We start from the raw sequence: 16,033 nt of genomic DNA on the forward strand, positions 1-16,033 counted from the left end.
CAAGACCAATAATAACTTATAACCAATTCCCAATTAACATAAACATCTATCACCCAAGAAAGCAACCAAAAACTTACCCAACTCCCTTAAGGGATATGGGGCATCATTCCCTTAAGGTTGCTTCCAAATTATTTGGGACAAATAATACCTTTGTTGGGGTCCAAATAAAATTGGGGGAAATTTTTAAGCAAGCTAGGAATAGCATTGTGGTCCATTTTCAACATACGTCAAATTCTAGGCTTAAGTAGAGTTCTGTGTAGGACAGTCTGAAAGGCTGGACCAATGGGGGTTGGAAGCTTCTTAAAAGCTGTCCTAGGAGCCGTCCTGTTCTGATGGAGAGTGGCTGGAATATGAATGATGCATGCTGTCAGTGTCAAGTATGCTGAAAGGTGTGAATCCTGTCAGGTCTGATCCAGCATCAGTGTCCAGTTGTTTTGTTCTGAAAACATATACTTATTCACAAGCATTATACAGTCCTAAAATTATAAATGTATAAGGTGTGTGAGGTACAGAATAATTAAGGCTGGTTTTCTGCTCTTTGTATGACTAGAAAAAAAGACATCTGTAAATCTTCATTCATGCCATATGAAGAATATCATCTAATAATTCACATGGATTCTGTAGCCAGTAAGAAGCATTGTCTTTGCGTAGATATTCATGCCTCAGCCAGTCTCAGAGCTATTCTCATTTGGGAAGCTGCTAACCTGAACTCCCAGCATTCTCAGGTAATTAATTTTATTCCTTCTCAAGTCTCTGATGGAGTTGAAGACCAGATAGCTTAGTTTTACAAGTAAACGTAGTTGTTCAGGGGTTAAGATGGTTTTAGGTCTAGACAGATGTTTTAAGTTGATAATAATGAGATAGGAGAGATATTGATTCACATTCAGAATTTTAGACTTATCAAGATAGGAAAGATGTTTTCTACAAGGTTGCCAAATACAAATAGACAAAACACTATGAATGTAATGTATATATAATTCCTGATTGTGTCATGGTTCTCCTTGCTGTAGGTAGTTTATTGTATATATGAGTAATAATATAAATGTATATGTAAAAAATATTTAATAAAACGTAAAAGAAAAATAAGATGAAAATTGCTTTGACAAGGAAAACTTTAAAAATTAAAAAAAGAAGCAGAGCAAGACAAAAGCATATTACTCTTTGACTGTTCAATACACTTTTCCACTATGGTGTCCAAGAGCTACTGTCCAGAAAGGGGGTCTCACCCACAGGTAAGAAGTGTCTCCCCACATCAAAGAATGTAATCAAGATAATCCCTCACAGGTATTCCCAAAGGCCTGTTTTCTGAAGATTCTAGATCCTAGCAAGGTGACAACTGACACTGAAGATCATACTCTACTTTTTATTTTTTACATTTACTGATTATGTTATCAATTCTTGCTTTTCTCTTACACACACACACACACACACTACAGATTTCATTCCTCTGTAAAAAATGGATTTACTGATTATATTCAACAACTGTAAACATTATAGCAAAATGAGCATTTCCTCAGCATTTTTATGCATTCAGCATTTTTATATATATATATATATATATATATATATATATATATATATATATATATATATATATTTAAAACCTACACTGTAGGCCCCATATTTTGCCACTTAATCACAACACTAAGACTTGAACATACATATGGAAAAGTTTAAGTAAAAATTTATTTTTAAATATGAAGTTTTATGATTATTTAAACAATCCTGTATAGAAATAATTACAAATGTCAAATGTTATACTTCAGCAATAGCTCAAATAGAAAAAAGTTATAAACAAATAAAATATATACAAGTTTTCATGATGAAATATGCCTATACCAGGACACTGGAGGCTGAGACAGAAGGACTGGTAGCTTAAGACTAGCAGGCACAATAGAGGAAGAATGAAGCAATTTTCGACAACACAGCAAGTTCCAGGCTAGCCTGGGTAATAAATCATTATATATATATTCATGATATTTTTGGTAGTTTAGGACAAACTCATTAATATTCTTTCTATGTCCACAATACTTCCACTCATATAGCTAGTCAAGCAAGACTAAATATACAGCAGTGAGTCAGTCCAGAATCTAAACCCTCACTAAGTTGGTGTTCTAAAGGGTCAAATGGTAAATAAACAACTAAGCAATTGCATTTATTATATAATATGAGGCCGTGGACCTATAAAACAATAAAGCTGCTATATTGGCTTTAGAAAATAATAAATACATTGTATGGGGTTTTTTGTTGGTTTGTTTGTTTGGTGGGTTGGTTGGTTGTTGCTTGTTTGTTTTTGACACGGTGTCTTATTTATCTCAGCTAGCTTCGATCACACTATGAGGATGACCATGAAGATTTGGATTACTGGTATGCATTATCACACACTCATGTGGTCCACTCTTGGCCTAAGAATTGAACTCGGGGATTCTTGCATGGGAAGCAAGTACTCTAGCAATGCCAGCACCAGCTCACATGATTGCTAGATGGGGCCATGGATGACTTCCCCAAGGATACATAGGGATACTTAATGTATCCGTAACAGAGATCCTAATAAGATATCCAGGCAGAAGAACTACTTTGTGCAAGGGCCCTGTGCTAAAGGGGGAAAAAAAAAAGACTATCATAGTTAAGGTAAGTTGGGTCATAGGAGGTGTAAGGAAGCAACCATGATGCAAGAGTGCGAGTCTGGTAAGCTTGTGGTGTGGGCATGTGTCTGAGTGAGTGACTATCCATGGGAAAGCTTAAATGGCTTCCCTGGCTGTTAGGAGAGTGAAGGAGAGAATGCATAAATGGGAGAGAACTTCAACTGGGAGGGTATTCTGCCACCACCAGGTGAAAGATCGTGATGTCTACATTACAGAGGCTGCAGGGAGGGAACATGAGGAAGGTGAGAGATTTTTTTTTAGGAAAAATAACAAGAAATGTGGTCACTGATTTTTACTCACGTAGCAAAAGGCAAGTAACAGGCAACATACTGGGGCAGGAATTTGAATTTAATAAGTGGGCATGTGAATCTGAGAAGCCTATACTTCTTAATGGAATCAGTTGGGTATTTTTGACCAAATCTCAAGGTCATGTCTGAGCTAGTGATATAAGTCATAATTTTTAGGTAGCACTGGGTGGTAATATGATCTTGGTCTGCTTGTAATAAGGAAAATGGTCTGCACACGTTGTCCTGGGAGAGTCATATCTTCAGAATTTAAAATGGTAAGGAAGAAAGGCAATATGGGGTGGGAAGGAAATAAGACAGTGGGGGTGAGAGTAATAGGACTGCATTATATAAATGTAAGGAATTATAAAGAACAAGTTTAGTTCATAAAAAAAATAAAGAGACATGAGACCAGAAAGAATATAAAACGTATGAAGTAGAACAAAAGTGGGAAAAATTTTCCTCAGGTTTTCTTTCCTGTAACATGCACAAAATCAGTTCAAATGGGGAATCCATTGTCCCTGGTGGTAGAAATAGAAATCTCACCCCGACCTAGATCCAAAGACGGTATGGTTGTATGACCAAGCAAAAAACGCAGGAGGCAGAAGTTCTGAGCTTTGCATAGTTTAAGAGAATTTTGGGGAGCAGGGAGATGGAACTCACAGTGCCTCCTATACCACCCTCTCCAAAATGTGCTCTTAAGTCCAAACAGAAAAGAAAGATGGATTCGTAATTGGATAAGTTACTTCAAGGTGACGTGAATGCAGCACAAGTCTAAGATGTATATCAGAATTATTCTCAGAGATCAATGATAATGTATACATTTGACATAGACACAGGTATCCATAGACGTCACAGTAGTGATGTCCCGGTATGTCATAATGACTCAGTATCGCTACCATACATGTGATTTGGTACCACATCAGCACCGACTCCAGTCCTACACTTTGGTTCCTGTCCAATATATTTTGTTCTCATGGGACAACAGAGCCACCAGATTTTTCACATGCTTGCTGCTTTTCCCAAAGACATCAAATGATCAGACATAACTGACCTGTGTTGAAGAAGGGTCCAGTCCATTCTGCCTCCGTCTTTGGAAACACAGAAACTGGTGGGGGCAGACCCAGGGTTCTCCCATCCAGATCTGTGAAGAGGTATTTTCTTGGACTTTCACAGTCAGAGTCAAGGCAGATGGCTCCCTCTATGTCTTTCCTGGGGAAAAGGGGGAAAAAAGCAACACTCTTGTCTCATGATAGCCAGCAAAAGGAAAGCACATTGGCAGTGCTGAGTTTATGTCAAGTCAAATGGGTGCTCTTGTGTCCCTGATCCTTCTGTTATATGAGGCTAATATGCTTCACCTCATATGGAAGATGGGGACAGGAGCCCTCACCAGAGAGCAGTCACAAGCTTCTTTGATTTTTGTACTCCCCACATCCAAAACTATAAGAAATAAATGTTTGGTCATTATAAGTCATCTATTTTATTGCATTTTGTTACTGTCACAAAGGACCAAGAGGTATAGTTTTCAGGCTACTGGTAGACACAAGCAGAAAGTTTTGACAAGAAAAGAACAAAAAAATAACATGGCAAAAATTGTGTGCCTAACTGTACTGAGCTACCTACAATGGCCCAGGAATTGGAATTAAAAAGGAAACAGCATTAGGTCAAACACATAAACTTTCTGTATAGGATGGTTTATTTAGACTATTCCCTTTCTCCCTCTAGCAGTTTTTGTAATCTAAGAAAGCAATAACCCATTTTTTTTTCATTTTTCCAAGTCTTTTTAAGGCAAAGATATTCCATATTTTTTTTTTCAGATCCTTGAATAAAACCTGGTCTCAAGAGGGGAAAACCAGTAACCAGTAGCTATTTGTGTGCAAATTCTTAAAATCATATATGAAAGGGTAAGAATATGAGAGGGGTAAAATGTTGGGACCACTAAATCAAGGCACCAGCCATTTCTACAGGGATTTATTTAAGTGTATGCAATGGTGTTATAACTGTTCATGTGTTAGAGGATTTAATGAATTGAAACCTACTTCATAAATATACTGTATCATCAATACTGACAATGGTACCTGGGCTGTAATGGAGAAAAGTAGAACTTGTTTTTGTCCTTTATCTTTAGCATCCTGGTCCTCTCTGCTCTTATTGGGTGCATTATTCCAGTGCTATACTCATTAGGCAGGATACAGACATCCAGGTCATCACTATAGCAACTCTTCACAAAACTAGAAAAGGTGACATCTGAAATTTTAAACAATATATCACAAGATTATCTGAGTGAGCCGTCATCCACAAACAGATATTATATAATTAAATATTCTTTTCACAGTGTATATTCTAGGAGCTAATTTCAGCTATCCACAATAACTCCAGGGATTTTATATGAATTGTAGTTACAAAGTGTCTCTACCACACATGGACATTGTATGTAAAAATAAAAGACACAAATTCCAACCTAGAAAGATTTTCTTAGTGGTTAGACCTCTAACCGTTCTTCCAGAAGGCATAGATTCGATTCCTCACAGCTACATGGAGGCTCACAACCCTCTATAACACCAGTTCCATGGATTTAATGCCTTCTTCTAGCCTCTGTAGGTACTTCATGTATTTGATGCACAGACATATACACAGTCAAACACTCATACACAAAATATTTTTTTAAAAACCATTAAAGACAATGATTCAAATACATTACAGTCTTCAGGAAAAGTTTAATTAAAACCTTAATGAAAATTTATCCATTCTATGTAACACTCAAGCCAACTGCAAGATAGACTAAATAGATGAAGAGTAAGTACAAAATTGCCAAAACTACCTTGTAGAAGATAAGCTTCCCAAGTTATGGTCAAACGCTAACTTTAAACCTAGTAACCTTTATAGCACCCTACTGTAAAGAGACCTCAGCTGTGGTAAAATTTCTGCATCTCAGTTACTTTACTGACTAACAGGAAAAGCAATCACTATCCAAGAGTAATTGCTGAATCAAATTGTTACAATGAAGTCTGTCCATCAAGCAGAAAACAGTAACTTCTGTATGGAATCACTTACTGTTTTTAATTCACAATTGTGGTTCATCAACAGTAGGGTATCAGCTAGGCATGCAAGCACTAGGCCACACTGGGCCTTCTTTTTGTAACTAACTTATTTATTTATTCACTTTACATCCCAATCATAGCCTCCTCTCTCCTCTCCTTCCAGTCCACCCTCCCTCTCTCTTCCTCTATCTCCCCTCCCCTATTACCATTGGACCTTCTTGATGTGCAATTTCAGAACACTACTAAAAATTGTGTGCTTAGGTGTGTAAAGCCCCATTTTTAGGACAAATCCCAGAATCCTACCTTGAAGCTTTGTAATTGCTGAAACTGAATTACCGCTCTTCACTTTGTGCCATGGCTCCTGAGGCCATTGATTTGGTTCTGAGGTGAAAATAGGCCACAGAATACCAACTCGTCCTCCTCTGGGATTGGAAGGCGCTCTATCTGCTGATGTCCAGTTGGCCATCTGAGGTGCCTTTCTGTCTTGGATGCAGTCAAAAGAGGCACTAGTGGCCACAATGACTGAATTCCTAAGCATAATCTGTACAGTGCTGATGGAGCTCAGTGGAGCAGAAGATACATATGCAATGGCTAAAAGGCCAATAGTATTGTCTACCAGAGTGATGTTGTGCATGTCCACACTATTCTCTGTCTGTATCATGACACCATAGTCAAAGTTCTTAAAAGCTAGAAATCCAGAGACAGCAGTACAGTTGTTGGGTTCACGTGTCTTGTAGAGATGAAGGCCATGCAGGCTTGAGTGAACCACATTGTCGGACCAAACCAGTTCTGAGGAGCACTCATGGCCACCTACGTGAAAGCCAAGTCTCTCTGATCCTGCCACCACATTGCCACTGAGAATGACATCCTTTGCATAGTTCACTTTGATTCCTGCCACCCAAACAGATGAGCTTGGTGACTGCATTGTCAGAATGACGAGGTTATTAGAGAGAGAATAGTTCTGGCCCTCCACATCAATGCCATGGCCACTTGTGCCAAACACTACGTTGTCTTTTAAAATCATGCCATGGCTGGAAGATGCATGGATGCCTCCACCGCAGCTTTGATGTATAGTAGAAGATAAGACCCAGGATCCAGCTGCCACACCAATGAATTCAATGGACGAATACAATGGCGACCCCATGTTCTGAATTTCTACATTTAGAAGTTGAAGAACACCTACCAAAAAAAAAAAAAAAAAAGAAACCCATATATATTCAGTTTAGGTTCTTTCTTATTTCCCACAAAATACCAAAGGCCTCTGCTTTGGGGCATTAGAATATGCAGATATTTAAATGAAATGTAATCATTATCCTTAGCACTAAGACTCTAGTTCACACTGTAAATTCTTACAAAAAAAAAAAAAAAATGAATCAATGGAAATATCACACTGTAGTCATAGTAACATGCTCTCTGGACTCTGATATAAAAAATGAGAAGAAAAATAGGCAGGGAATAACCTTGGCGAAGTACACAGGTGGTTTAGACCCTTTGTATTTGTTAGGAGTCTGAATCAATGGCTTGGATAAGAAAAAAGAATATGTAGATTGTTGCCTACTTGCCTCAAAGTCATGTCTCCTGTCTGTCTCAAGGATCCCATTCCAATGAGTTGTAATTACATATTGAGATGATGAAAAAAAGGAAAGATTATTATGACCCAATTAATGTCCAGAAATCTGAGCTTCTTGATGAAAACATGGTTAAAAAAAAAGCATAATACACATTTAATATTTGTGAAACTGGATTTGAAGACACAGAGCTGTAACCAGGAAACATTGGCAGCTGAAGCAAAAGGATGGAATGTTCAAAGCCTGACTGTGCTACAGAGCCAATCCAAGGCCAGCCTGAGCTACTCTGTGAATCTCTGTAGCTAAATAAAATCTGAAAAAGAAGACTCTACAAAGAGCTAAGTGGTAGAGCACTGACCTAGCATGTGTGATACCAAAGGATCAATTTTCAGGAATAAATATAAAGAAAAACCCCATGAAACCTTTAATCTTAGCCACACTATATTTCCCACATTCTTTTTTAAAGCAATGAGATTTTTTACATAATTGATAAAAAGTAATAATTATGTAATCTCACTGAGGACTTTAAGCTCTTTTAATATTATATTTTTATTGTATATTATTTGCTGTACTGATGACTGAACTCTCAATCCTAAATCTAGTATACTACTAGGCCAGGATTCTACCACTATGCTTCTATCCTGGCCTTCTTTATTTTTATTTTTATTTTTTGGTGGGGAGTGGCAGAGTCTCATTAAATTGCTCAGTCTGGCTTTGGCTTTCTAAGTATCTCAGATCATAGGCTTATGCAACCATGCTCAGCTAATTTCTCCCAAGTGCTAGGATTACAATTGGATACCACCACATGCCTAGCTGTGCTTCCTTAAAATGATATCATTACAATAATACAGAACCAGCCTACACATTGGTTTTAAATGTGAGTATTAATAATCAGTTTGTACATTTCTGGTAAAAAAATACATACTATATGATTATATGTTATGAACTAATAATAAAGTAAAATAACTGTAACATCTAATTCCCATATAACACTGAGCATGTGCCAAGCTTTGCTGTAACACACACACACACACACACACACACACACACACACACACACACACAATCTTATCACAAAGATCCTATGAGTAAGGTACAATTATCCCTATTTTGCTGATAAGGAAACTAAGACATAAAATGATTGACAGACTAAGGTTTTCACCTGGACATATGACTAAGTACAATGAACCTCACTGCAAGTACACTGTTACGGGTGTACAGACATGCAAGCTACATGCCTCTGATCGAGAAGGGGTGAGACAAAACACCCACAACAGTGAAATACTCAACACTATAACAGGAACAAATTCATACTGGAGTCAGGTAACCAGCAATAGCTGTATGTCAGTCATTGGTCACATATCCTTTGCTAGGAGGATTACAACTTGACAACTTGGTCCCTCACTTCTTTTTTCTTAATAGTTGTTGTTGGAATTTATGAGGTTTTGTTTTGGTTTTGAGGCAATGGTCAAGGTAAATCATGGAGTTACTTCTTTTTTTAAAGATGGAAGAAACAGTGCCTCAAAACAGATGCTGAGACTCACAGTCAAACATGGGGCGATGAGTAGGGAGTCTTGTGGAAAAGTGGAGGGAAGGAGAAAAGGACTTGGAGGTGACAGGAGCCTCACAAGAAGCCCAACAGAGCCAACTAACCGGGACCCAGAGGGGCTGGATTGACACTGAAGTGCCAGCCACAGACCATGCATGGAGTGGACCTAGGCCCCATACACAGATGGGAAGCTGAGGCTTCATGTGGGTCCCTCAGTAAGGCGAGCTGGTGGGGATTCTTTCTGACATAAACTCTCTTGCCAGCTTTTCAATACTTCCCCCTGGTGGGACTGCCCTGTCAGGCCGCAGGGGAAGAGGACTTGCTCAGTTCTGATACAACTTGATGAGCTGGGGTGGATGGGAAAGGGGAGGCTCCTCTTTTCTGAGGAATAAGGGAGGGGTGGGGGGAGAGGTAGAGATGGTAGGACTGGGAGGTCAAGAAGGATAGGATTGTGACCAGGATGTAAAGTGAACAAACAAATAAACAAACAAACAAACTTTTTTTTAAAAAAAGATGGAAGACCTCTGACCTCAAGCTGTACTATAGAGCAACAGTAATAAAAAATAAATAAATATAAATAAATAAATAAATAAAGGCATGGTACTGGAATGGAAATAAGCTGGTTGATCAATGGAATTGAATCAAAGATGAGAAACAGACCCACACACGTACTTTTAATTAATGCTCAAAGGTAGGCCACCTTCAGAGATTGGAAACTGGAACAGTTTCACAGCTGCAAATCAGCGGCTGTGAAGAAGTCAATTGCTTTGGTAAGGAGAAAGTAAAAGATGACGTGCCTCTCATGCAACTGGATAAAAGAAGTCCAGTAATTAGTTCACTCAGTTGACAGTATTTGAGAATCTTCTGATAGATGGTATAGAAATACTGTGCTAAACTTTGTCATATAGGACTGACTTCTGAGCCACACTGCCACCATCTTCAGGAGTTCTGCTGGTCCCACTCAAAATATATCATTACAGTTAGTCTATTGACTATTTACCTTCCCCTACAACACTAGGCAATGGGGACATTACAGAGCCCCTGTCTGAGTATCCACCTACTGAAACTACCAAGCTGTATGCAATTCTGCCTAATTGTATATGGTCTTTGGGAAGGGGCTAGAAGATATTAGTGTGAGAATAGCATAAGTTATTCTATCTCTGAAGACACGAAAATGGCATCATTTCTTCTTGTAACAAACCTTCCAGTATGGCTACATTAAGGTCACCTACATTCCTGCCCATATCCCTTACACATTTTTCTATAAGTATACCTAATAAAACTCACAAATTCTCCAGGGTGAACTTTGGTGTAGTCACATCTTGGTTGGTTTTTTGAACCACAGGAGGAGAAGGGTAGATACTGTTTCCATTGCCCTCAAGGAAGGGATTTTAGCAACAACCACTGAAATCATATTTGTCTCTTGATACTTTTTGCCAATAACACACAGCTAAAATGTATGTTGTACCTGCCATGCACATCAAACTTTGACATGAACGTTATCAAACCAAAGTGCAAACCACATGAAAACAGGCTATTTCCTATTATGCATGGTGGTTATAGCCTCTCATTAGCATATCCTGTGAGTAGTAGTTCAAGATCTTATATCTACGTGATTGGAATTCACAGTTTCAAACTGCTCAACATCATTTGATTTGCATGTACATTTAAGCAATAAATGAAAACCAATAAATTGTAAGCAAGTACTTAAAAATCCTGAGCATTTAAATGACAGATTCAGATTCAATTTTGCTAATATGTACTTTCCACGTTTCCCTTTTGAAATTATTATCTTAGAACTTCCTGGATAGACATTGTCAAAAAAAAAAAAAAAAAAAAAGACAAACAGTATAGCAGTCCTTAGTAACCAGTAGAGACTGTCCTCTCCTGGTTTTCATCTCTATAACCAGTCCGCAGCATCCATGCTATATAGCTGCAGAATCTACTTCATCTGGACTCTGACTCAGGCTAGTTTGAAAAAAAAAAAAATATTTCTTTTTTCTTTATATTCTAAGATACTTACATAATTTCCCCTTCTTTTCTAAACCTACCCATATACTCCTCCTTTCAAATCCCATGCCATCTTTTTTTTTTTTTTCCTAAATATAACCTGCTCAGTCTGTATAGTGTTACTCGTATATACATCCCCCGGGATAACCATTTGTACAACCAGTTGGTGTGCTCTTCCCTGGGGATGACTATTTCTCCAGCTTTCAGCATGTCCTAGTTGCCTGTAGTTCTTTGGGTAGAGTTGAGGCCTTGTGGCCCTGCCATGGTTCACTTCGGCATGTTTGTTGTTGGCATCCTTGTCCAGCTTCATGTTCAGAGACACAGTCTCAGAGCAAACACCCTGATCCACTGGTTATTACAATCTTCCCACCCTCTCCCCTGAAGTGATATGCATGCTTTAAAAAGCAAGGGTTCTTAATGTAGTGTGAGACCCTGGATTGTATTCTGGACAGAAAGGGGTCATTAAAGGGAAAAAATCTCCACAGTGGGAAAACCAGAACAGTTCCAGCCCACAGAAGCATTTAATACGGTTATTTTAAAAGTCATAGTTTAGCAACTACAGATGCTTAGGATTCTGTCAGGCTTTGTGCTCAGCTGTAAGATTTGGTCTTCAGTCCTATTCCATGACCATGGTCCTGCTTGACCAAGTTTTCATTAGCTGAGTCTCTGGCTTCCAACTTTACAATCACTTCTATAAGCCCAGAGTCCAGCTTCTGATTCTATCACCTAGAATAAGGTTGTTTGACCTCAACATCATGCTATTTTGAGGCAGGCATTTCTCTCTTACATGTCACTGTGTCATGCATTTAGCATCTATTCATTATGTGCTAGAAACTCCCCTAACTTATAATAAGAAACAATGTCACCAGAAATCAACAATTGGCCTCATAGGGAACAAATTCACCTCTTGCAACTATAGAGAGAGACTATGCGAAGCATTTTCCTATTCACTAGAAATCATGACCTTCTGATTTAAGATCTGAATATTCCAAAAATAGTGAACAAATAGTGCCAAGAGAACTCCCCATGATGATAATATTAAGTAGTGGTTAGAGCACTTTTTCCAGGTCTTCTCTGAGCCTTTATTGTATTCAAGTGCACAGGGACTTTCTTTTCTTTAAAAAAAAAGATAATATTTTATTAATTCTTTCTTAATTTTATAAATATATGCCATGCATTTTTAACCCAATCCACCCAATTAGTGCTACTCACATATTCTTGAGTGTGGGGCCTTATACTGAAATGTAGTCATCATTCCAGACTCTCTATTAAAGAAAACGGACTCTCTTTCCCCAAGAAGCCATCATTTTCCAATGGCTGCTCAGATATGGAGAAGAGGCTCACACTGGAATATCAACTGGCTTGATCTCATGTAGGTCTTATAGAAACAACCACAGCTGCTATAAGTTTATAAGTGTGGTGGCCTTGTCATATCTTGAGGACACAGTTTTGGTCTGGTCTTCCCCAGCCTCTGGCACTTACAGTCTTGCCAAGCCTTCTTCTTCTTCAATAGTCTCTGAGCCTTGACATGATTAAGGGTGATACCGAAGTTCCACTTTTGGCTGCACACTTCCAAAATACTTATTCTTCACAATTGGTCTTCATGTGGGCTGTCTCTGACTCTGTTGCCTGCATTTAGATGCCTCTCCCCTAACTAGACTGCCTTGTCTAGCCTCAATAGTAAAAGATGCACCTAGTCTTATTCCAATTTAATACACCAAGACTGGTTGATTGATATCCATGGGAATCTTCCCTTTTTGATATCCATGGGAATCTTCCCTTTTTCTGAGAAAAAAAGAGAGGAGGTGTGGATTGGGGGAGGGGTACAAAGGTAGGGTCTGGGGTGAGAGGAAAGAGCAGAAGCTACAATTGGGATGTAAATTAATAAATAACTTAATTAATATAAGAATTAAGGAAAAACATCATTTCTTCTGTCTCCTGTCTCTCTGTTCTGCTCATCATATGTTGTCTCTTCATCTTACAGAATGAAAAACCTCATAAAATACTATAAGATTGCCTTGAGTTATAGAAACCAAACCTTAATAGACTTTGGATTTATTCAGATGTTTTCTAATGACAAATATTTATTTTTAAAAATTCCTTCAAGAAATAGTAGAAAACCTGACATTGTTACTTAAAAGAATATAGAACTAATCAGCAGTCGATGTATCCTTCAAAAAGTATTAAAAGAAAATTCTAAGACTCAAGGGAATGATTGTATAAATAAACTCAGATCCTTAAGGAAGGGTATACAATGACTTTCAAAGATGGCGCTATCCTGACAACATTCCCAAACTATTTGATCAGAAAGAGTTTTGTAAAACTATCGCCAGAACATGCATTTAATAAATAAAGTCATCAAATAATTTTGAAAGATTCCAAAAAAAATGCCAAAGCATAAATTTCAAAGAAAGAGACTCCATTGTTCTTTTTATCAGGTTGAATTGCTCTTTTAAGCACTCTAAAACATGGAAATGGTTTGTATTTAAATCCCTGCCCCTAATTTGTAGCATGAGCTCACATCTACCATTAGATACTGAATGCTACTAGGAACAAGTAAGAGAAAATCAGGAAAGTGGTAAGATTCAAATGGGTATTAAATAATCTGTCATTTCAAAGCAGAGGAAAAGTCACATTTGCTGACGGTGTTGTCTTTATGGTGAAAGTGTGCATAAGCACTGATCTCTAGAATATTATTTAACTTCCCACTGATAATTTAGCAAAGATTAGGGCTGAAAATTCATAACTTCCTGGAGCACAAAGAAGCCACCTAATTTCATCATTTTGCATTCTAAGTGGAAATTGTCACAGCTGAAATTTCTGAGTGTCCCAGATGAGTGGTCCAGAATTACTTAGTCGCTGAGTGCTAATGCTTAGTAATTGTATATTCCATTTCACTTACCAGAAAACTCTTCTCTGATAGACTTCCTGAAGGACCCTACTTGCAGTCTCCCTCTACATGATGACTCGGACTGAATTTTAATGTTTCGAGTCAATAGTCCAACCTCAGCCGCCAAAGAAATATGTTGCCCATCCTCCAGCACGTGGGCACTTCCTAGAGAAACAGGAGTCAGGGGAAAACAACTGTTAACTGTCTGTCTTGGAAACTGCTAGCTGGGGACCCAGCGTTCCTCACGAGTGAAATTTTCCCTTCCTGTTAGACGTCCTTCCAACATGAAAACCAGCTTTTCCTCAGGCACACTCGACAGATGTCAGCCAAGAAATGAAAAACTTGTTCACTTGTCCCTCTTTGGGATCAAAGAGAATGTGTGAGCAATAATTCATTTCTTTTCAATAACTCTGGGTACTAGGACAGGCCACTGGTTCAGAGGTTTGTCCAATTAGTAGTGCCCCAACCTCCTTTCTTGCATGCATCAGAGGCAGGCTGTGACATTTGACAGCACATTGTCCATATCCTCCATCATGGGAGTAAAGAATCCCAAGTCAGATGAGGCCATGGTAGAGTGTAAACTGCAAGTCAGAGAAATTGAAAGAAGCAATGTGAAGCTTCATCTGTGTACCTGGACCAGCTAGCAGAAAGGAGTAAGGAGGAATCTTGCTATTCTCTTTCCACTGACATTTCATGGCGACTCTAATTGGACAGAGTTAGTAAAGACTGTTCCTTTCTATGCTGTGATTTTTTAAAATTTTTTATTAATTTATTCTTGTTACATCTCAATGATTATCCCATCCCTTGTATCCTCCCATTCTTTCCTCCCTCCCATTTTCCCCCTATTCCCATCCCCTCTGACTGTTCCTGAGGGGGATTTCCTCCCCCTGTATATGCTCATAGGGTATAAACAGAAAATCAAGCTGGCCATGGTGATAGATGGCTACAGTCCTAGCTAATTTTCAGAGGCTGAGGCAGGAGAATGAGTGGAGGCCATAAATTCAACAGAAAAATTGCATCTCAAAAATAACAGAGAGCAGAGAAGGGGGTACTACCCCTGAAACGATAAGTTAGAAATAACTTGAGATAGTCTTGGTGAACATTTATACTCCCCTCTCATGTATTATATAACAAAACAATTCTCTAAAGCATTTATTTTGCATATGTCATTAGTTATAGCCCCTGAGTTAAACCTATTTCTGACATGACACAAGAGGTGGTTTTCCTTAATGGCTTATTCATACACAGTACTCATTACCTGTTTTTACAAGAAAGTATCTGAGTTCTTCTGTTTCTTTTAATCTTCTTGGTCATTTAGTAGACAATATGTAAAATATATATTGTATTAAGAAGAGTATATTTCTACATAAAGTTATTATTTACACTATCCATCATACTCCAAGGTACTCTAGAATTCAATGTGCCACAAAATGAACTAGATCCTTAAGTGTCAATGAGTTTTGTTCTTAGTCATAAACTGTCTACTGATACGTAAGGTATTTTTTTTTCAACTCTTCTCTTTGACTTTCCATCCTGAATGATAAAATGTCTAATAAAATATCTGAATATTATTTTGAAAGTAAACAATATTCCAAGTGTGATGGTACCTGCCTTTAATCCCAGCACCACAGAGGCAGAAGCAAATGGAACTCTTGAGCTCGAGACCAGCCTGGTCCACATAGCAAGTTCTAAGTGAGCCAGAACTATATAATGAGACCCGGTCTTGATACCTAAGTAAATTAAAAGCTAAAACTAAGCCAGGCGTGAAGGCATGATGCATACATGCCTATCATCTCAGCACTGGAGAACTATGGTAGGAGAATGAGTTTGAATTGCAAGCTTGCCGTGCTTTGTCAGACCCTGTTTCAAATAAATAAAAACAATAAAAGTTGGTAGGAAGGAAGGAGGAAGGAAGGAAAGGAAAGGAGGAGAGGGAAAAGGTGGTTGAGGGTAGGGCAGGGGAAGGGAAAAATTGAGAAAGGTTTCCAGCACAAGTGTAGGGCAGCAATCAGGTAGCCTCCTTCCACTCCTAATGTCAATCAAGTG

The 16,033-nt window shown here is 38.3% G+C and overlaps 1 protein-coding gene across 1 annotated transcript in view; it reads right to left on the reverse strand.

Moving 5' to 3' along the window:
* The window catches only part of Pkhd1 (PKHD1 ciliary IPT domain containing fibrocystin/polyductin), a 474,396-nt gene that overhangs the window by 120,668 nt on the left and 337,695 nt on the right, over positions 1 to 16,033 (reverse strand). The window contains 4 exon segments of the mRNA XM_051152952.1: positions 3,984 to 4,141; positions 5,008 to 5,176; positions 6,274 to 7,149; positions 14,000 to 14,152. Coding sequence (XP_051008909.1) covers positions 3,984 to 4,141; positions 5,008 to 5,176; positions 6,274 to 7,149; positions 14,000 to 14,152 — 1,356 coding nt within the window.

The sequence above is a fragment of the Acomys russatus genome, chromosome 11 (genome assembly GCF_903995435.1).
Source record: "Acomys russatus chromosome 11, mAcoRus1.1, whole genome shotgun sequence".
In the NCBI taxonomy this organism is placed as follows: Eukaryota; Metazoa; Chordata; class Mammalia; order Rodentia; family Muridae; genus Acomys; species Acomys russatus.